At 52.6% G+C, this 23,240-nt stretch overlaps 2 protein-coding genes across 3 annotated transcripts in view; both read right to left on the minus strand.

The window, feature by feature from the left end:
• Positions 1-6,626, minus strand: part of Caln1 (calneuron 1) — a 96,440-nt gene extending 89,814 nt beyond the window's left edge. The window contains exon 1 of the mRNA XM_090324088.1: positions 6,510-6,626. The gene's annotated coding sequence lies outside the window, so the exon portion shown is untranslated. The remainder of the gene's footprint in view (positions 1-6,509) is intronic.
• Positions 6,627-10,600: 3,974 nt separating this feature from the next.
• The window catches only part of LOC150042787 (S-adenosyl-L-methionine-dependent tRNA 4-demethylwyosine synthase TYW1-like), a 64,053-nt gene continuing 51,413 nt past the window's right edge, over positions 10,601-23,240 (minus strand). For both annotated transcript variants that reach the window (XM_090324034.1, XM_090324035.1), the window contains exons 15-16: positions 18,888-19,055; positions 10,601-11,062 (exon numbers count right to left, since the gene is read on the minus strand). In XM_090324034.1, coding sequence (XP_090180160.1) covers positions 10,841-11,062; positions 18,888-19,055 — 390 coding nt within the window. In that variant the 3' untranslated portion in view covers positions 10,601-10,840. The remainder of the gene's footprint in view (positions 11,063-18,887; positions 19,056-23,240) is intronic.

Genomic DNA, 23,240 nt, shown 5'->3' on the forward strand with positions numbered 1-23,240 from the left:
CTGGGAGCCCTGGGTGAACCCGACTGGGGATTGAGGAGACGGAGACCCGGCGTGAGACCCGGCGTGAGCTGAGGGGTCCGGGCTCTTTGCACTGACCGGGATGGTGATCCCAGGATCGGGAGGCGATAAGGTCCGGAGTCTGACAGTTCAGTGAGGAAAACACAAATCCCTGCTTCCCTGGCCTGCCCAGGGCCTTGGGAAGGTGGACAGATGGGTTCCTCTCCAGGGGACAAGCGTGAGAGCCAGGAGGCCGAGGAGATGGCGGTGCCAGGACAGCGCGGGGAGCCCTGCCAAGCTCCGCCGATGTGTGAATTTGCTGCCGGGTTCTGGAGGATTCCAGGAGCCAAGTCTCTCGCAGGGCCTCCCTGTCTTCCTCGGCTTCCGGCATCAGCAAAGCACACAGGCAAAGATCGGTTCATAACTTGCACATTTTACAATACATTTTAACAATTTAAGACTGTGCTGAAGCTTTATTCGGGTTTTTATTTCGCCACACTAATTCAGCGCGTAATCACCTGCCAGAGACACCAGACTTCGCTTGACTTACGCTCTGGGCACCCAGATGATGGAATAAACTGAGACGAAGAAGAACTTTGCCTTCTCCCAGTGGAGCTGGGGAGCCAGAGGGGTGAGGGCAGAAAGCACGGCTGTGTCTTGGCATCCTCACCCTCACGGCTCAGCCAGACCTCTGCCTCCCTGGGGGCACAGCTGGTGACCTGGACTCAGCTCCTCCTCCTCCTCCTCCTCCTCCTCCTCCTCTTCCTCTTCCTCCTCCTCCCGGGGTGTCTCTGGCTCTCCCACTCCTGACTGTGATGAGACTTCTGGAAACAGTGGCCTGGCCTCTCCACCTCCTGGGGGCGCCTCGCCCCTCTGACTGTCCCGTGTCCTGCCCCGGGGCCCTTTGCAATCCATAATTTATATCCTCTTTTATTACACACACATGCATTATGGGTGGAGACGAGGTACCAGCCACCCCATCTCAGAAGAAATCCTTGTCCCAGGAGGAAACACCAGGAAACTCGCCTTTTCTCTGAGCTGCTCACCGGCATCCTGGGGAAAATGACCCCCCAGTCCGGGCCAAGGAGTGGGAAGGAGCCAGCACGTGGAAAGCACGGCGTTGGTCAGCCATGCCTTGCTGTAACTCGGCCAGCTCTGGGCCTGTGGCCATCGGCCCCACGCGTGGCGGAGGAACCCAGCGCCCATTAGAGCTGGGACTCAGAGGGAGAGGAGGAGCTGGTGGGTGCCGGCCCCAGGCCCCAGGCCCCAGGCCCCAGGCGGAAGGAGAAGCCGGGCTCCTGCCCGTCTCCTGGCCAGCTCCCCCCGGAGATGCTGGCGCCTCCTCCACCCTGCCCACCCTCCTCCTCCACCAGACAGGGTCAGCATTCCAGCGCCTGCCAAGGCCCACTGAGAGCCAGCCACCACCTCCCGAGCGCCAGTTCTTACAGTGCCCCCCAGCGTTCCCCGTCCAGTGTCACCGCACGAAACCTTCTCCTTGTCACTCCCTGACACCCTCATGCCACCTGAGCAGTGGAACCCCGCCCTGCCCTGCCCTCCTCCCACAGGCCACTGCAGTGCAGCCACAGCACGGCCACACTCTCTGCGCTTGCACCCCCAGGGCCTCCTCTCTGGAAGGAAGCTGGGCGGGCCCCCCCGTCCACGGGGCTCCCACCTGAGCGCCTCCCCGCTCTGCCCCCACCTGGGGAGGCGGGGGTGCTGGTGAGCACGTGGCTCGTCCTGTGTGCCGGCACGGCAGCGCTGGGTCTGTCCACGGCGCCGCTTCCCTCTGCAGGGCCTCTGCCCTCAGAAGCGGCTGTGAGGGCTGAGGGGGGGGAGGCTGGGGCCCGGCCAGCGCAGGGCGCTCCAGCCGCGGGCGCAGGACAGTGCAGGAGACGTGTGTTCCGCCAGGCCAGGCCTGCACAGGTGTACACAGTCCTGGGTGGCAGGACTGACTGGTCTGGGGTCCCCATCGTCACCTGCGTGAGAACGGCGAGGCGGCCTCACCAATCCCACACTGAGGGTTCAGTGCCCCAGGAAATGTCCCGCCTTGGCCTCCACCCCAGGCCAGGCTGGGCCACACAGAGAGACTGTCGCAAAGACAAACCAACAGAACACCCCTGGGCCACAACGACACTGTGCCAATGTGCTGGGGCTAAAGCAACTCCGATGGGACACACGTGCACACACACACACATACACACCACACACACACACACACACACACATACACACACACCACACACATACACACACATACACACACACCACACACACGACACACACACCACACACACACCACACACACACACACACATATACACACTACACACACACATACACACACACACATACACACACACGCCACACACACGCCACACACACACCACACACACACCACACACACACACACACACACACACACACACACACACGCACACGGCTCCCCCAAAGCCAGCAGACAACAGCAGAGTAGAAACAAACACACATGACTAACTTAAGGAAAATCGCCATGCCCGATGCCACACAGCAGTGCTCACTTGGGTCCTCACTGTGAACGGCCTGGACCAGCCAAGGGCACCAGGAACGAGCGTCCCTCGCCTCTTCTGCTGCCCGGCCGTGGAGGGGTGCTGGCTGAGGGACAGGCACAGAGAGGCCGGGGTGGGGCGGGGGCTTTGGAGGAGCGGCTGTGTCCTGGCGGAGTGGAGCCCAGGGGACCGCCGGCCTGCTGGAGCCCCAGCCAGAGGCACAGCCGGGAGAGGCCCCCGGCTCGGCAGCCCCGGCCACAGGCCCCTCCATCTCACGAGGCCCAGGCCCCGGCCACAGGCCTCTCCATCTCACGAGGCCCAGGCTCCAGGCGGCCTTCTTTCTGCAGAAAGCGTCTCTACCACGCCGCCGTGGGCCGGGGAGGAGTGTGTCCACCCAGAGCTTCCTGCGGGCTCAGCACCGCCTCCTGTAGCCGGAGCCTGGGTCACGGCAGCGCTCTGCTACTCCGACAATACAAATTACATTGTACCCACAGCGTGTGGGAGGCAGGCAGGCAGAACGCCACAACGCTACCCAAGACAGTGCCCGCCGCCTGCTGAGGGATGGGCCGGCGTCTAGCTGGACTCGCAGTGGCCCTGCTGGGGGGTGGGGATGGAACTCTGCAGACAGCGTTGGGTACCTTGTCTGCATGAGCTGGGATGCCGCTCACCTATCTCCCACCCCCTAAAGGTTGTGCTCATCACCCCCCCCCCAAACCAGGAGATGTGTCTGCCTCCCTGCAGCCATGGGGATCCACACCCCAGAATCGGGCACCATTCCTCAGCTGTCCCTCGGAACACGGGCAGCGGTTCCCCTGCCAGTCCGCGTCGGAGGGTGAATGAGAGGGAGCGCGCCTGGCAGCCTGGCATGGAGCAGCCCAGAAGAAGGCAGAGGGGGAGGAGCGAGTACTGAGGGGCGGCAGACAGCTGTTCCCAGGCCAAGAACAACTGCAAGACACACGCACAAGGAAGACAGATCTCTCCCAGGCTGGAGCAGACTCTGGAATGAAATCAGCTCTTTGCAACCAAAAGCTGATACTCAGCTAACAGCAAGTTTCCTCAAAAGGCCAGCGGGAGGACGGGGACCTCCCGAGACTGTGCAGCAGACACGTTCACCTGGCAGCGTCCACAGGGCCCAGGAGCAGAGCCGGGGCCACGGGGGCCGGGGCCACGGGGGTGAGAAAGTTGTAGGGAACACATTGCCAGCTGCACAGCCGTCTCAGAGCCAGGGCAGGTCACAGACTGGAGACGCGGGGCCGGCCGCCCTGTGCCCGAGTCCTTGCAGTGGGGGAAGGACCGGGCCGGGAGCGAGGACGCTGGAGGAAACGTGTTTCTTTACTCCTCCACATCACTTGGGCAGCCAAGGAAGCCGGGGCCATGACAAACACATCTCTGTCCCTCCCTTCCTCCACACCCCAGGAAAACTTGCACTGTCTCAGTTGAGCACAAGCTGGGAGGCAGAGAGGAGACGGGGCAGGGGCCGGCCAGCGTCCAGGCGGCGGCCGTGAGGCCGAGCGCCATCTGTCAGGGTCATACCTCCTGCCGGGCTCGGGGGAAAGTCTCCAGGATCCATGGCTGGAGTTGGGAGAATCTCAGGCTTGGAGCAGGGCAGAGCTGAGCACAGCAGCTCAGCTCTGGGATGACGGAGATGATGGGACCTGGGACCGCGGGCTTTAATGAACAGGGTCTGATCTCTTCTCTTTGGGTAACTGAACAGATTTAAAGGGCTAGAGTCCCAATTTTGACGGGTGCTGCTGCTGCTGCTGCTGCTGGGAACACTTCCTGCCAGGCGAGCGCTCTGGTGCAGAGCCCGGAGCCCGGGGTGGAGGGGGGGCGGATCCCCGGGGCTCCCCTGTGAGGGTGACTCACCACCACGCCAGCCGCCGCCCCCCTGAGCCCTCTCCTCACAGTGGAGGGGCTCAGCTCCAGGGCCACCTGCCAGGTGCTGGGGGAATGGAAGCGCTGTGTGTATGTGTGTGTGTGTGTGTGTGTGTGTGTGTGTGTGTGTGTGTGTGTGTGTGCACGTGCAGGCCTCCCCCGAGACCACCTGTGATGGGCACACACACACCTATGTCCACACACAGGCCTGCCATCCACTGTCTGCACACGCGAGCCCTCACACTGCACACTCGTGCCCTCACACACATGCTTGTGCCCTCCTGTGCACACATGTTCCATCGTGCACACACGAGTGCCTCCATCCACACACACGTGTGCACACCTCTGCTGGGCCGTGTTCACCCGCGCCCTGGTGTATACGTGCTTCCACATTCGCGTGTAAACTCACCTGTTTGTTGAGTACCTGCCTTCCTGTGGACACATCCTTCTCCCTCCTCACATGTGCCCAACACACACACACACACTTGGGTGGACAGACATCTGCCATGTGCGCCTAGACACACAGCCACACGCCCGCCCAGCTTGGTGCCGTGCCGAGAGCTGTGGGCACACGAGCCTGGCGGGAAAGCATGACAGGAGCAGGGAAAGAAGCAGCTGTGTGCTCCCCCTCCAGGCGCCGGGCACAGGGAGGGATCGCCGGCTGCGTTCCCCACACAGTAGAGACCCCACAGCCCCCAGGAGACCCTCCCCACACACGCCCTGCTGACCCGTGGCAGACAGGAAATGCACGCAGCCCATCCGAGTGGAGCGCCCAGCAGTGTGGGGACCCCACCGGGGGTGAGTGCATGGGGACGGCTGCCTCCAAATTCCCCAACACGCTGGGAGCCCGTGTGTGGGCTCCCCCGCCGCCGGCCCGCCTCAAGGCTGCTGCCTGATGCCAGTCGTGCTCTTGGCCGGGGGAGGGCTACCCCACAACCAGCTTCGCCAGGCCTTCCCTGCCGGCCGCCGGGGACGGCTGTCTAGCGGCCACCCACTCTGTGCCCGGCAAGGTGTGAGGGACACCGGCTCAGTCCCGCCTCGCCTCTGGCCTCCCAGTGAGAGAAGAGATGGCGCCTGGAACCAGCCGGGCTACTTGAGCCCCCAGTGGCCCCGCCGCCAGGAGCCCAGCCATGAGAGCTTTGTCAGCCTTGAGTCTAGCAGGACAGGAGACGCCTGTCCCCTTGTAGACACCAGCAGCGCAGCCTCTCCTCTGGCTACGGCTCAGACAGACACAGGCCTTGAGGGTCCGGTCGACTCCCGGCCTGAGCCTCAGCCCCAGCTCCTCCTCTTCCCCCAGGCCCCAGCTTGTGGCCTAGCATTTCTTCACCAGCGACCCCTGGGTTGTTTCTGCCCATTTCCTTGGAAGATCCCAAATTGGAGTGTTCTAACAGCCATGACTGAGCCTCCTCGGAGCTTTCTGGCACACGGTGCACATCCTGGATTACAAACGTGAACATTCGCAGGCTAGGGAAATGGTAAGAGTCAAGCTTCATGCTCTACCAGCGCAGTCCAGTGTCGTAAATGTGTCACGTTGTACCAAGTTCATGCACCTCGAGTCCAGTGTTAGATCTGGGAAGGCGTGGAGGGGGGAGGAAGGGGGGCCTGTTGGACTCCCTAGGAGACGCCAGCCTGGGAGACACCCAGTCCCCGCTCGTCAGTCCCCACCACACACTGAGGAGTGTGGGGACGGGCTGAGCTCTCCTTGGGGTGTGTGTGTGCACAGACACACGTGTGTGATTCCTGTGTCAAGAGCGACAGTGCTGTGGAAGGGAGCCTGCCGGGGGCTCCTGGGGCCAGCTCTGCCGTGGTGGGTGTAGGGGGGCTCTCCTGAGTCTATCTCAGCTGTGGGGGGCCCCCTCTCCCCTGAGTCTAGCTGGGCTGGTGGTGTGAACTGGGAACTAGAGGCCTCAGCCTTTCCCATGGCAGGCAGGACGCTGGGAGCCCGGAGAGAAGGCGCCTGGACTCAGGAAGGCTTCCCGCAGGCAGGGGTTGGTGTGAAGCTCTGAAGGTCCCTGGAGCAGCGCACGTCCCTGCACCCCAAGCCTAAGGCACCCCCACACCAGGAACCCAGGCCACCCCTGTGGGGCGCAGAGCTCTGAGGCAGCAGCTTACCGGAGTGTGCTGGAGCTCCTGGCAGGTTCCAGCTGTCCCTGAAGCCGTGGAAGCCCCTCGGAGCTGCTAGGAGAAGGTGGCTGTCATAGCCATGCAGCCCGAACCCCACTCCTGTCCTTGGGGGCCCGCGGAAGGCCGCGTGTGCCAACTGCCGGGACCGGCCAGGCCGGCAGGTGGAGGAGGAGCCTCCCGGCCCCAGCCCCGCCTGCCCTGGGCGGCAGCCAGGCCTGTGCTAGGGAAGTCTCCCGTACCTTGCTTCAACAACTTCTTAAGTAAAACGCACACCGCATCCGAAGTAACCATTGGAAACCCTGCAACTTCACTGCTCTGAGCTGTGTGATGGTACTCCGCTTCCACCTGTGAGGAGCAAACCCCCAGGCCATGGGGGACCAGGGACCCCACTACCTGTGCTCCGCCCCCCCCCCCCCAGCCAGGCCTCCCAAGCTAAGACAGAGAAGGTCTTCAGACCTCCTGTTGGGCCTTGCTGGCAGCGGGTGGTGTCACCACGTGAAGAAGATGTGGCTCTTGTCGAAACCAGAAATGGAGTCCTGTAGCACATACCAGTGGGCACGTTGCGACTGGTATCTTTCACTTGGCACATTTTTGAGGTTCATCTCCTTGGAAGATTAATCCCTGTCAATTCTTACAGCGTCTTCCTTAGAAATTGTTAATTGATGATTAACAGAAAGCAGAAGGAAGACAAGCGCGGAAGACAAGCGCGCTGTTCTCTCACTGTCTTGCTGTCTCCCAGCAGGTGAATCTGCGTGGGCGGGTGTGTGCGTGGGGGGTGCGTGCATGTGGTGGGGTGGGGTGTGTGCCTTGTCCAGACGGCTACTAAATGCTGGGCTCCTGACCCTGTGGCTGTGATGAGTGGGTGCAGTTTTCTGACCACATGCAGATGCAGAACTCAAAAACAGTGTCAGAGCCTGGCAATCCGAGACCCCGCTCGCAGCTGCTCTGCACTGCCCTCTGCTGACCGAAGCTTGGGAAGACGAGAACCAGGAGGGTCCAGGGCATCTGATCTGAGAAACTCACCCTGCCTTTCTCAGCGTTCAGAGAAGGCGCCACCCGGCCACATCCCCAGGCCCTGTGCTGAACAAATGCAAAGACTGGAAGGGATTCTTCTTTCTTTCTTTCTTTCTTCCTTTTTGTTGAAACAGCCTTTGGCTTGGTAGCCCAGCCATTCTCCAGCCTCCTGCTCCTGAGTGCTGAGACTATATGTGGTGTGCCACCATGCCTGGCTTGATGGTTCTTTTTCTACAGTTCTTTCATTAGAGATCTTTCAGTAGTGTGCTGGGCTTTCTCTGCTAACTCTCTTCCTTTACGTTTTCTTATCTCCTTAGATTTTTTTTTCCATTTTGAATTAACTCATGGAAAACTTCTGAACTGTCCTAGTTCACAAGTGACAGTGCACTTCTTGTAAGTGAATACTTCCCATTTGGTTTAAAAAAGGGAGAACAGGAGCATTTACATGTAGACTGGTGGCACTGCACTAGAGTCCAAACTAAACACACTTGACAAATTCCAGACCATTGTTTGCTGTTTTGGCATTTTTAAATTTTTTTATTTTTTTACAAAATGCACAAAACCGCAAGATAGAAATGAAGTTTAAATGGAGGGAGGATTGAAATAAGAAAGTCCTGAGGTCTAAGTCCTCAAGGGCAGGACTCCACCTTCAGGTACTGAACTCGCTCACTTTCTGTTAATCCGCGTTCTTGTTTTCCAAGAGCTGGGAGGACCAGAATGCCTGGCCAGTGGTTGTCTGCTGCGTTCCCACCTCCGGGGCTGCCATGTTTCCTGATGAGAATGCTAATTCCGCCAGGATTTCATTTCATTTCTTTTCAGAAGATGATGTTCAGTTCGCTGTGAAGCTATGGTTGTTTCTCAGACTTTTAAAACTGGCTGGTTATAGCTGCTTTGCCCATATTTTCATAAGTCATTTTGGAAACAGGTCTTCTCTTATTTAATTTTTTAGTAAACATGTATCAGTATCTTTGAAAACAATTTCCCTTTAATTGTTGTTTTCTCTAAAATCTCTTAACTATTCCCACCTTATTCGGCTAATTTTTCAGCTGGAAGTTAGTTAATCTATTTAAGCTTCACAAGAAATATTCCGTTGGAAATTAGGAGGTTGTTGTGTAGAACAGATTGCCTTTGTAGAACACCACAGCATTCTACTTTTTCCTACTTTTCCCTGTTTGGCAAACTTGCTGATTGCCTCCTCCCTATGCAGATTCTGTTGCATGCTCCTTATGCATTAATGTGCTATGCTATTTTTTAGTATCAAGCAACAGATCAGCAGTTTCTGGCTTGAGAGAAGAACACTCGTTTACACACTTAAAGTGAACGCAGTCAGGAAGGTTGTTTACTCTCTAGGTGAGCAATTTCACAATGTTTTTTTTCATCTGAAGGAACAAAATATCTTCATTCCAGTTAAATCCTAATCAGAAACTCTATTCATAATAAATAAAAGCACAGCAGCATAGTGGCCAGGCTCCTGGGGGGTAGGGGACACTCACCAGAAAGACCAGGCCAGACGTAGTAAAAAGGCCAGGCAGGAAAGGTAGCACAAACTCTGCAGAGACACTCCTGTACAGGGGGCCCTTCTAGAACTCTCCCTGCCCACTTCTTCACCTGGCTGCCTTCTGTCCTTTAAAACCTAGAGCAGGGGAACTGTTCTCTTGACCCATGACCAAGCCCCATAGGGGAATGTGGGTATGGCTCACCTACGGCCTAGGGACCCAAGCAGGCCCCCGATGGGCTCTCCAAGGACCCAGCTGTGCTTGGACTGGTGCTGAGCCTGGCACTCTGTGTCACAGTCTGGATCTGACATCCCAGCCAGTTGTGTAGCCATGAGGGCCAACTCTGTGCCCCAACTCTGTGACGCTCACCCATGTCTCAGGCCAAGTTGCTAGGGATTGAAACCGTGAGCCTAAGAAGTCCTTCCTGCTTACATGGCATGTGAGTAACAGATAGGAAAAGAGTTCCACATGGAGAGAAAAATACAATTAGGTGAGTTAGGAACAGTAAGTTAAAGTTAGCTTCTACTTAGAAAAAGAGGAAAACGGCATGTGAAGCATGGGAGAGGCGGCGGAAGGGAGGAGGAGATGGCAGCAGGTTTGACCTGTTTGCACCACCAGCAACTTCAAACCTGAGTTCAAAGTCCTTATAAAAGATTTCTTCAGGGGCTGGGAGCATGGCCTGGTGGGAGCGTGCTCGGTAGTGTGCTCGGCTAGTATGCACAAAGCCCTGGGTTCAATTCCACAGCACTAGACTCAGAAAAAGCCAGAAGTGGTGCTGTGCCTTAAGTGACAGATCGTGCTAGCCTTGAGCAAAAAGTGTCCAAGGGGGGCCGGGAGTCTGGCCTAGTGGTAGAGTGCTTGCCTAGCATGTATGAAGACCCGAGTTCAATTCCACGGTACCACATACATAGAAAAAAGCCAGAAGTGGTGCTGAGGCTCAAGTGGTAGAGTTCTAGCCTTGAGAAAGCCCAAGGACAGTGCTCAGGCCCTGAGTTCAAAGCCCAGGATTGGCAAAAAAAAAAAAAAAAAAAGATTACTTAAATTAATTTCATATTGGATAAAAGAATCATAAAATTCCTTTGGCAACTTGGAAAAATATTCAGTGTTTTCTGTCAGAGAAAACATAAAGGACAGACACATAGCACAGTGAGGGCAAGGAAAGTGGAAGATGAATCAGTGGAGAAGAGGCCTCCAGAGATGCGGGGAGGCCGTGAGGAGACTCCCTTCCACTGGGACAGCTGCCCACTGGGTGCCCTCACCGGCTCTGATTCGGCAACTGTGTTACCTGCTAAGGTAATCTGGGAACGGGGTGAAATGGGGGCCTTGACAGCCATGGCAGCTTCACAAGAAGTTAGCAATAAGCCAAATGTGTAGGCATCAATGAAGAACTTAATTATCTTCAAAATCCAAGAAAGAAGGTGCAGAGCAGTTCTGTGCAAGGTTAAGCGGCTACTCCAAAACAAGCCAGTAGCTCCGAGAGCCAGGTGTAGGGGTGCCCGTCTGCCATGCCTTGAGTTTGAGACCAATCTGGGCGACAAAAACATTAAGAAAAAAAAAAAGCCTGTAGCATAAAGAGGGAGAGCGCAAATTATTTATTCCTGTGTAGCACTCTGATGAATAGCATTTTAGGAAGTCATACCAAAATATACTTCAACGATTATTACATTCCCGCTGTTGAAGGACTGTTTACTCCACCTCCCTCCACTAGAGATGAAAGGCTACAGGCTGTCTCTCCGGGGCAGCAGGGGAGGGTGTCCTTGGAAGGCCGTGGGAGCCCAGGAAACCGCCCAGGATGTCCGCTGCTGTCCCTCAGCGTCCAGGAACGTCCTTCGCTCTGCTCTTCCGCTGATGCCTTGTGTCCTTGGGGTCAAAGCCTCTCTCCTGGGCACCGAACAGTGCCCAGGAAGGGGTCCGGGCCATGTAGTCCTTTGCGCTGAAGGCCTCTGACCCGCCACTGCCCTCGTACCGCTGGATGAGCTCCTGGAAGCGCTGGTAATCGATCCATGTCCACCATTCCCCATCAATCTGAAACTGGAAGAGGCAATGCTCGGTCAGAAGCAAAATGACCCACAGGGGACAATGGCAAATAAACACAGAAATAACTGCAAAAGAGGTGGGTGCAGTGGCTCACGCCGGTCATCCTACTCAGGAGGCTGACACCTGAGGATCTCGGTTCAAAGCCAGCCCCAGCACTGAATAACGTGAGACTCTTATCTCCAGTTAACCGCCAGAGAGCCAGAAGTGGGGCTCCAGGGGTAGGGTGGCAGCCTTGAGCTGAACAGCTCAGGGACAGCACCCAGACCCAGAGTTCAAGCCCCAGGACTCACACAAGGAAGAAAGTAAAATAGAAAAAAAAAAAAAAAAAAAGCTGCCTGGGAAAGCAAGACACAGTGCAGTAAAGGTAGCTCCCTTCCTGGACTGTCCATCCCGTCCTCCTGTCCATCCCCTCCTCCCCACCTCCCAGGGAGGGGGCAGGGCGGGCCTGCCTCATGGGGCAGACAGGGGGCCTGAAACAGTGGGCTATGGGAGTGGGGGGAAGAGCAGGTCTGTGCCCCCTTCACTGTGGACCCCAGGGCTGTGTTAGGAACATTAGCAAAAGCCTTTTTATTATTAAACTTGCTTGAGTTATTAGCAAAGTGTTAATCAATAGCTTCCAATTCTGAAACTCAACTAGATGATTCAAAGTAGCACCTCCCCCCCCCCCCGCGGCCTGGCACGTGCACAGTATCTCATTACGAGAAAGCCTTGTTAAGAATTTCAATTCAATAAAGGGGAATAATCCAATTTGTGCTCTCTTAAACCAATTGCTTCCCCAAAGCCTTCATCTTCTCTCCCAAGACTGACAGTAGAGGAAACTTGAGAAAGAAACACAAAGGTGTAAGGCCCGTGTGCCTCTTCATATTTACATAATAATACGTATACTGAGACTACCTTCAAACGAGATCTCTCATTGTTTTAAAAATGTTTTATTTTTTATTAAAGAATTTATCAACATTGATTTTTACATCATATTTCAAATTACAAGTTTAACAAACAAGTATTCAAGAAAGGAATCTCCATAAACAATCACTGGCACTTAGATTTCAGAACATAATCAAAATTGGGCTGAAGGTTTGTATGTCATAGATACATCATAATCTATGTAATAAAACATTATGTCTAGGGCTGGGAGTTTGACCTAGTGGTAGAGTGCTTGCCTAGCATGCATGAAGACCCGGGTTCAATTCCTCGGTACCACATACACAGAAAAAAGCCAGAAGTGGTGCTGAGGCTCAAGTGATAGAGCTCTGGCCTTGAGAAAGTCCAAGGACAGTGCTCAGGCCCTGAGCTCAAGCCCAGGACTGGCAAAAAACAAAAAAAAAAAACCCCATGTCTATAGAGTCATTAAGTTTTTATGACTATGTAGTTGTGTTTATATTTCCAATACCATGTCCATAGCATTGGGTATGCAACTTTTGAGTCCAAGCTCTTGTACTCTGGACTTAATAGCCATATATTAAGGATACCATGCACCTTTTGTTCCTTAGGTCTTGACTTGTCTCACTCAGCATGATTCACTCTAGATTCATCCACTTCCCTGCGAATGCCATTATCTCGTCTGTTGGCTATGTAGAATTCCATTGTGTATATATACCACATTTTCTGTATCCATTCATCTGCAGTAGGGCATCTGGATTATTTCCATTGCCTGGCTATTGTGAATAGTGCAGAGATGGACATAGCTGAGCAGGTGTCCTTATCATATCTTGGGTCATGACGTTCAGGGTAGATGCCCGGAACTGGTATGGCGGGATTGTAGGGAAGGTTAATTTTCAGTTCTTTAAGAAACCTCCACACTGCTTTCCAGAGTGGCTGAACTAGTTTACAATCCCACCAGCAGTGCAGTAGGGTTCCTTTTTCTCCACAACCCCGCCAGCAACTGTCATTGTCTGAGTTCAAAATCTTGGCCATTCTTGTGGTGGTAAGGTGGTATCTTAGGGTTGTTTTTATTTGCATTTCCTTTATGACCATGGATGATGAACATTTTCTCATATGCTTCTCTGCCATTTTAATCTCTTTTTATAAGTCTCTCTTTAGTTCCCTTGTCCATTTAGTGTATGGTTTATTGGGTTTTCTGGGGATTAGTTTCTTGAGTTCCCTGTAGATACTGGATATTAAGCATTTGTCAGATATATTATTGGTGAATATCTTTTCCCAGTTGGTTGGCTGTCTCTCTACTTTTGCAACTATGTTTTTATCTGTACAGAAACTTTTTATTTTTAGGTAGTCCCATTTATCGAGTCTCTCTCCAATCCATTGTGACACTGGGATTCTGTTCAGGAATCTTTTGCCTGTGCCTGTGAGTTCCAGTATCCCTTCTACTCTATTATGTAGCAGTTTCACAGTTTCCGATCTGACACTGAGGTCTTTGATCCATTTTGAGTTAATTATTGTACATCGCGAAAGGCTAGGGTCAATTTTTAGTTTTCTGCATGTGGCTGCCCAGTTTTTCCAGCACCAACAATTGAATAGACTGTGTTTGTTCCACTGTATATCTTTGGCTCCTTTGTCAAATACAAGTTGCCTATAGGTATATGGTTCTATTTCTGGGTCTTCTATTCTGTTCCACTGATCTTCTGGTCTGTTTTTGTGTCAATACCAAGCAGTTTTGGTTACTATGGCTCTATAGTACAGTTTGAAGTCTGGTATTGTAATACCACCAGCATTGCTCTTTTTGCCTAGACTTGTTTTGACTATTCTAGGCCTTTTCTTATTCCATATGAACCTTTGGATTGTATCTTCTGTTTTAGTAAAGAATGTCTTTGGGATTTTGATGGGGATTGCGTTGAATTTGTATATCAATTTTGGCAGTATAGCCCTTTTCACTATGTTGATTCTCCCTAGCCATGAGCATGGGATGTCTTTCCATTTCCTAGTGTCCTCTTTAATTTCTTTCATTAGGCTTTTATAATGTTCATTGAATAATTCCTTTACTTCTTTGGTTAAGTATATTCCTAAGTATTTTATTCTTTTGGGGGCTATTGCGAATGGGATCATTTTCTTGATTTGGCCTTCTGTTTGTGTATTGTTGGTGTACAAGAGGCTACCGACTTCTGAAGGTTAATTTTGTATCCTGCCACTTTGCTAAAATAGTTTATTAATTCTAGGAGTTTGGGAGTGGAACTTATTGGGTCACTCGAGGATCATGTCATCTGCGAATAGGGATAGTTTAATTTCTTCTTTTCCTATGTGGATCCCTTTGATGTCCTTTTCTTGTCTTAATGCTCTGGCTAAGGGTTTCAGCACTATATTGAAGAGAAGTGGAGAGAGTGGGCATCCCTGTCTAGTTCCTGATTTTAAGGAAAATGGTTCCAGTCTTTCACCATTTAGTATAATGTTGGCTGTAGGTTGTTCATATATGGCTTTATTTTAAGGAGTGTACCTCTTATTCCTATTTTTTCTAGTGCTTTCAACTTGAATGGATGTTGTATTTTGTCAAATGCCTTCTCCGCGTCCAGAGAAATTATCATAAGATTCTTATCCTTAACTCTATTGATATGATGTATTACATTGATTGATTTGCCAATGTTAAACCAGACTTGCATCTGTGGGATGAAGCCTACTTGATCATAGTGTATAATTTTTAAAATTTGTTTCTGGATTCTGTTGGCTAGTATTTTATTGAGGAGTTTTGCATCTGTGTTCATTAGAGAGATAGGCCTGTAGTTTTCTTTTTTTGTTGGGTCTTTCCCTGGTTTGGGGATGAGAGTAATATTAGCTTCATAAAATGAGTTTGGTATTGCTACTTCTGCTTCTATTTCTCGGAAGAGTTTCAAGAGTATAGGTGTTACTTCATCTTTAAACATCTTGTAGAATTCCGCAGTGAAACCATCTGGACCTGGGCTCTTTTTGGCTGGCAGCAAATGCCATTATTTTATCTTGTCTGTTGGCTACGTAGAATTCCATTGTGTATATATACCACATTTTTTGTATCCATTCATCTGCAGTAGAGCATCTGGATTGTTTCCATCGTAAAAATGTTCTATTTTTGATGGTTCTTTTTTCCTTATGTAAGGTGTCTTCTTCAGTAGGGTTGGAGGGAGGGAAAAATGGGTGACAAAGCAGAGCACTGGAGTGCACTGGACATTGGTGAAAGTTAATTATACAGCTTAGGGGTGGAGATGGGAGGGAGGGCCTGGGAAGGAACAGAAGACACTGCAGGAAGGGAAATGTACTACACGTAAGTATAGTCCCTCTGCACATTACCTCTATAATCACAATGAAGTGAATTAAAAACAAACAAAAAAGACCAACCGCTAAGCTGATGTTCTGACCACGGTGGAGGAAACCACTATGGTCGGGGCCCAGATCCACACAGGTAATGGGCTCCCCAGCCAGCTCAGAACGGCACCTGGCCTCCAGGGACTGGGAGCCCACAAGTGCTCTGGCTTTTGTGGGCTTTGTGGGCTGCAATGCTCCAGAAGGCAGAGATGCCACCCCTGGGAGCAGAGGTCTGCACGTGGATCTGGGTGGCCTGTCCTTCAACCACAACCTCCTTCCTCAGGTGACCGAGCCCAGTTGAGTGATTCCTTAACGCCACTGCTGCAGCCACTATGCCGGGATTAGGGTGAACAAATGAGCTCTGTGGGATGACCACGGTCATTAAAACTGGGCAGGGCAGCCCTAATCCCCAAGACCAAGTGGACACAACACAAAACGTGTGCACAGCCAGCACTGGCGGCAAGGCACAGGGGAGCAGCCTCACCTCAGAAAGGCTGCTCCTCTAGGCTTCTTGAAGACACAAGGTGTGGCCTGCTTTGTGCAGCCACGCCCTCCTGGATGGTGTCTTGTGCAGGGGAACGGGCCAATCAGCTCTCCTGCACGTCTTCTTGGCAGAACACTATCCTGCTGGGCCAGGGCCCTCTTTAGCGGCAATGTCCCCTGACAAGTCCCATCTCTAAGCATAGGGGGCTTGGGTTAGAACAGTGCCATAGGATTTGGGGACGCACAGCAGCAGGTAACTCTCAACTCAGTACTGCGCCACCCCACCCCCAAGACAAAACTGAATCAACACAAGCCATGCAAGAAGTGAGAGTAAAGATACTGAAGAAAAATGGAATAGCCAAATGTCTCCTGCTGAAAGGGCAAAATCTGTATGACACACAAACTGTGCTGAAAGACAGCTGTACAAATATACATTAAACCCAGACCACAAAATGAAACTGCTGAGTGCCCTGAGACGTGAGGTCACCCAGCCACAGGAGAGGAGGTACATGAAAACACAATCACAAACAAGCTCCAAAGGTCACAGGTAACCCCCCCAAACACACTGCAGCTCAGCGACAGGCTCGCCAGCTGCCCAGCGGAAATCTATAGAGTGGAGGCACTGTGCCGAGGGCGCCTGGGGAACTCAGTACACAGGACGATGACAGGATGTGCTTCTGCACTGTTCGACGTATTTAAAACATTCTATGAAGAGGATGGACTACTCTGACTTCCTGAAGTGGTCACAGCATTTAAAGACATACACTGACAGAGACTAGATCCGGACATGGGGCATCTTCATGGGGGGATCTATCTACTGGGAACCGCTCCCCCTGAGGATGGGGATGGAGGTGAGGATGGAGGTGGAGGTGGAGGTACAGGTGGGGATGGGGATGGGGATGGGGATGGGGGTAGAGATAGAGATGAGGATGGAGGTGGGGATGGGGGTGGAGATGGAGGTGAGGATGGAGGTGGGGATGGAGGTGGGGATGGAGGTGGGGATGGGGGTGGAGATGGAGGTGAGGATGGAGGTGAGCATGGAGATGGGGATGGACATGGAGATGGAGGTGAGGATGGAGGTGGGGATGGGGGTAGAGATGGAGGTGAGGATGGAGGTGGGGATGGGGGTGGAGATGGAGGTGAGGATGGAGATGGAGGTGAGGGTGAGGATGGAGGTGAGGGTAAGGATGGGGATGGGGATGGAGGTGGGGATGGAGGTGGAGGTGGGGATGGGGATGAAGATGGGGCATCTGCACAGGTGTTCTCCACCTAGACCTAACCCAGCTGAGCACGGACTTGGGAGAGCAGGAGGGGACTCCAGCTCCACTCACCTCCGTGCTCGCCTTAGTTGACAGTCAGCAGTGGACAGCACCTGTGTTCTTGCTCACTCTGAACAAGTCCCAGCTGCAGTGTGCACGAGCTCCCTAGTGCTGTGCCGGGGGATGATGACAACACTAACGCCAGAGTTTCCCTCAGTATAAACTCCAGACAGTCCGGAAAGATGGCAGAGTAGAAGGCAGGAGGAATACTCTCCCACCCAGACAACACAAAGGGGCCCAAAGGTCTTGGAACTCTGGTCTGCAGGGGATTCACTCACCCAGCTGCCCCTCCCTGGGGCCCAGCCCTGGGGCTGGATGTCTGTGGCAGGTGGGTACTCAGCCTTCTTCCATCAGAAGCCTGGGCTCTGGGCGTGAGGGCAGGACACCTTTGCTTCTGCAGTGCCGTTTCCCTGATGTATCACAAAACACTACAGTAGATGTGGTCTGTGACTTCACTGACCTGCCTCCCCCAGATGAGCCAGCTTCATAGGGCTCTGCATCTCGGTGATGAGGGTCCTGTGTCTACACTGCTGCTGGTCCTCTGAGGGAGCCAGACCCTCCTCAGTGGCTACAGCCACCATCCCCAGCACGCCCCTCTGCACCCGGCCCCTCACAGCTCGGATGAAACAGCCAGACTCCACGCCCTCCACACGGTCTGAGTCCTGGGAGTCGAGGGCAGTCTCACAGGGAACAAGAGAGCCCAGCTATACTCTCTTTTGCCCTTCCTTGACACAGTGACCTTGGCAAGGCCACTTGTACAGACTTTAGTATTCAATCTTGGGTTCTCTCCAGCCCTCTCCACGTCAGTGTGACCACAACTCACTCTCTCTCAACAGTGATCATGTGCAAATACACACAGTCTAACCGCGGTCAACACAAGAAACCTCTCACCTAACCATACAAACACGAATACCCTCTACATACAAACAGAGTCTGACAGCATACAATTGCACATACTGCCTACATACAAACACACAATGCAACAGCAGAAGAACACACAATACCATCTACATAGAAACATACAGTCAGCACGAGGCCTGATCTCACTCCATCCACATCAGTTAGCATTCCCCAAACGTGGCATTGTGTGTTTATGAACAGGACACAACCATCACCACAAATGTTCTAACAAGATTCTTATTTTTTAGTGACCAACCGACAAATAACTGGATTTTCCCTTTGCTAGGCACTTTTACTTCAGAACACACAGAAAGGGTTGGCCTGCCTCATCAACAGGCCATGGAGGGTGAGCAGAAATGGTGTCATGAACTGGAATTCCAAGCTGAATCTTCCAGATGCCAAAACTCAAAGCTATTTGAGAAACACATCAGAATTTCTCCTGACAGCTAGAGGCTCCACTGGGGACTGTTGACTATTTTTGTTCCTCCTGTCATTCGAGGAAGGACTAGAGGTTATTACAAGGTTTTCTTCTGTTTGCTTTTTAGCATGCACCTTTCTAAAAGTTAAAATCTTGGGATGTCTAATGAAGCTAAAGAAAAGAGCAATTCCAGACGTGGTACTGTGGCTCACAGAGGGAGAGCACTAGACTTGAGTGAAAGAGTTCAGAGACAGAGAGAACCCAAGAGAGAGAGTTGAGGGCCTTGTTTTTCTTGAAAGCTGGCACGCGGTGAGGGATGGGGTGGGGGGGACAAGGAAGGAAGCAGGGAGGGAGGAGAGCAGGACCTTGGCCTCCGCTGTCTCGGTGTAACTGGGAGGCAGTTGGAAAGCTTGTGCAGGGAGGAGGTGTGGAGGGGAGCGGGGAGGAGCGGGGAGGAGCGGGACAGCGACCTTACCTTCCTGTGTGCGATGAGGAGGCAGTTGGAGTGCTCATGCTCACAGGCGAGTGCGTAGTCGGGGATCAGCTCCACCAGCTCCTGCACGAAGCGCACCACCTCCTCGTGCCAGGGCACGTTGGCCATGGTCAGGCTGCTGGCCGAGCTCTCTCCACAGTAGGTGACACCCTGTGGACATTACACCAGGCAGGTGGTTACAAACCTCCCCGCAGGCGCAGGCCCGGCTTCCGGAGCCATCGGAGAGCCATCCTCGGGAAGCCATCCTGGAAAGCCGTGAGGACACAGTGGACCGGCCACTGCAAAACCATTCAGCCAGCAGCGCTCTCTAGCCTTCAGGAACGTGAAGCTATGGCAGAGGGGCTCTGAAGACCCGCTGCGGTTCCCGCGGCAGACATGTGACCCAAGTGTCCTAACTCAGCAGCCCACATGGCCACGCGTGCAGTAACAAGCGATTCTGACCACAAGTGATACTCAACTCTGTGAGCTTTCCTCATTTCCCCAGATCAAACTCTGACCTTTGTCCTAGAGACCCAACCCACGGCCTCACACTGGCAGCCATCCGTGTCGTGCCTGGCCCTTTCCTGCTGGTGCTCCTGTCTCTGCCCCAAGTGCCACCGTGGGGCTGCGGGCCCCAAGTGGGTGGTAGCTGAGGTGACATGATGCACACACCGCCTCCCCTCACACAGACATGCGCACAGAGCCTGGAGGAGGCAGAATGGCATTTCACAAAGCAGCTCACTCTCCGGTGAGCCCTGCAGGGACGTGTCCCGCAGATGCTCGGCTGGGATGCGGCTGGAGACTCAGAGGAGCTCTGCAGAATGCTCTACTCCAGGTGGCTGCTCAGAAAGATGACTAGTACCCGAGGCTGAGTACAAACTACCCACAGCCCAGCTGAATTATGCCCCACAAGAAAATCTTCCCAGTCTGCTTAGACTCACAGAACTCAATAAACTGGGTCTGAGTTTGGGGGAGAGTCAACTAATAATCATTGTCATCATCATTATCGTCATAGGTGGGCACAGGGGCTCAGAACACAGAAATCAAGAGGATCACAGGTCAAGGCCAGCCACTGCCCCCAATTTCAACCAACATAAAGTTGGGCAAGGTAGTATGCACCTGGTCTCTCAGCTACCTAGAAAGTACACATAAGCCAGATGAGGCAGAAAAGTAAGACTGCATTAAATAAGCAGTGGCTCACACCTATAATCCTAGCTACTTGGGAGGCTGAGATCTGAGGATCACCGTTTGAAACCAGGCCAGGTAGGAAATTGAGACTCTTATCCCCAATTAGCCATTAGAAAAACTGGAAGTGGCACTGTGGCTCAAGGGATAGAGCACTAGCCTTGAGCGAAAAAGCTCAGAGACAGTGCCCAGGCCCTGAATTCAAGCCCCACAACTGACAAAAAGTACTGCTGAAAAACAGCTGAAATGTAACTAAAGGCGTAAGAATTAGGAAATGGTTTATTGCTCAGGTCATGAACTATACCAAACTGCAATGTAAAAATGCTTCTGAGTAAGAGTAGCACATTGTATACGGAGTAGTTAATTCAGAAGGACTTGCTGTGAAAAGGCTCACCAAAGCATGGAGATTTCAAATAAAATCTTATATTCATAGCAGCTTCTGAAAACGTTTTGCTATTTTATGATCTGGCAGATAGAAATGGTGAACATGAAAGGAAAACCAGGTCCAACAAGGAAGCGAGAATGCCGTGGGCCACCCCTAAGTCTCTGCTGCTCCTGTGGACCAGCCAGAACCCTTGGGAACCAGGACCTTGGGGACAAGCGGGCTGGGGCTCAGTGACAGGCCACAGCTCCCTCAGCTCAGCCGCTCCTGAGAAAGGACAGCGGACTCTCACTTATCTAGACACACCGACTGTCTCCCACCAGGTCTGGCTGCGCCTGCTCCTCCTCGGCCACCCCAGCCATCCCTTCTCCCCCACTGCAGCCTAAGGAAACCGGTGTGGCGGGGAAGTGACAAGCCAAGACAGGGTGTGGGATCGAAGGCTGAGTGGGGCATCGCCACGGGGTCAGGTACTGCTGGGAGCTAGCGCTGGAGACAGGGGAAGTGAGCATCTGCACACTGTGATTGTGATGCCAAAAGACTGCTGCGATGGGTTTTTCTGTTGTTGCTCAAGTTTAAAGACAAAAGAAATAGTGACTTTGGTAACATACTTGAACATGTTCTCCAGCCATTTCCAGTGAGCTCCTCGACCATCACCAACCTTTCCGAGACTGAGCAGTAACTCCAAAACTAATCTACAAACTTCTGTCACCACCCTCCGAGAGTCCACTCAGAGCTCAGTGTGGGTGATCTTTAAAAATCAATAACCCAGCCGAGCGTGTTGGGTGCAGTGACTCACACCTGTAATCCTAGCTCCTCAGGAGGCTGAGATCTGAGGATCAAGGTTCAAAGCAGCCACAGCACAAAAGCTCAAGTTCAAGCCACATGACCCCCCCCCCCCAAAAAAAAAACATTAACCAGGCTGTATCAGTTACATCCCCACATCCCCTCAGGGAGTAACAACCTCATGTACCAGGTATTGTTCCAGGCCAATTCCCCTCCTTTATTCACAATGCTTAACCAATCCATCCCAGAGCTCATTCATACTGTGTGCATCAACCCCCAGGGCTCTTCCCAGCAGTCCTGCCATCTACCACAACGCTACACCCTAAGCTTTGCCTACTGCACCCAGACACCAGGCTTCCCCAAACAGCCATCCTCTCAGAGGCGCCTTCGTCAGTTAGCCATAACTAGCAAACAGCATATGCTTTCACCCTTTACCCACACAGAAAACAGAAATCCACCTAGGGGGATCCATCCCTAAGAACACTGCCACAATGCTCTCGGGACCAGCAGTCCTGACAGACAGCGGGCAGGACCACCCGGGAGATGGTCTCTGGACACACACTCTGCTCCTCTCTCTTTTCACCATTCTGTTGGCCTGTATTGGCTGTATGGTGTAGTGGTTTTCACTATGTCACGTGTTCACTGCTCCGTTCTCATGTTTTGTTGCTGTGTACTAACGTCAACATTGCGGGCTCCGCTATGTCATGTGCATAGACGCACGTCATGCACTATTCTTTATCCTCTTCCCAAACAGCTCCCTTCTATTTCATGCTGTCTCTTCCTAGTCCAGATTCTGTATGTGAAAAAAAATGTTATCTATAGTCTTTCTAGATCTGGCTGACTTTGTGATCTTCAGTTCCATCCATTTCTTTTCAAATGACATACCATTCTCCTTTGTGGCTAGATAATATTCCTTGCATTAAAAAAAACCCGACACACTGGGGCAGGGAGTTTGGCTTAGCGGTAGAGTGCCTGCCTAGCATGTACGATGACCCAGGTTAGATTCCTCGGTACCACATACATAGAAAAGAGCCGGAAGTGGTGCTGAGGCTCAAGTGGTAGAGCTCTAGCCTTGAGAAAGTCCAGGGACAGTGCTCAGGCCCTGAGCTCAAGCCCAGGACTGGCAAAAACAAAACAACAACAACAAACCGCCACACTGTCTTTACCCACTCACTGGCTGACAGATGTAGGCCGACCATAGGATGGTGTCTCTGTTCTACACTGGCTTGCATTCCTCTGGGTACATGGAAGTTGATGGTTCTCTAAGGAAGCTCCATACCGACTGTCATGGTGGCTGCATGAGGTGAACCCCCACCAACAGTATAGTAGTTAGCCTTCTCTTGATCTTACTTAGATCAAGTCCACAGGGAATGCTGGGGGGAAAGGAACAAGCAACAAACAAAATCTAAAATGTAAAGGAGAAGGCCAGGACATGAGCGCCGGTTGCTCCCAGCAACTCCTGTAAACCTAGCTAGGCAGGAGGCTGAGATCTGAGGATCGAGTTACAGAGCCAAGCCAGGCAGAGATCTGTGAGACTCTGATCTCCAATTAAGCAGCAAAAAGCCAGAACTGGAGCGGTAACTCAAGTATTAGTATGCTAGCCTTGAGTGGAAAAGCCAAACAAAAACAAGAGTCCCTGAGTTCAAGCCTTAGACCCAGCACCAAGGAAGAAAATGGAAGGACGGGAAAAAAAGGAGGAAAGAAAGGAGAAAGGAGGAGAGGAACCTAATAAATTCAGTCTGGGGCACAACTCAGTACACAGCTTGGCCTACCATGTGCCAAGCCCCTGGGTTCTATGGCCAGCAAAAATAATGTTTAAGTCAAGAAGAAGCTACCTATAAAATCTGAAGCCCCAGGGTTCCAACAGTTTAAAAACTTCAAGGGCAAGCTGGGCAAAGATCTCAGACCTGGTGAATGGGACCTCCTTCTGGACGGGTGAGGAAGTGAAGGCCTCGGCACTCACAAGAGCCTGGACCCACGCCTCGGCCAGCACAGCATGAGGGTGA

The sequence above is a fragment of the Megascapheus bottae genome, chromosome 34 (assembly GCF_031878675.1).
Source record: "Megascapheus bottae isolate mThoBot1 chromosome 34, mThoBot2.hap1, whole genome shotgun sequence".
NCBI lineage: Eukaryota > Metazoa > Chordata > Mammalia > Rodentia > Geomyidae > Megascapheus > Megascapheus bottae.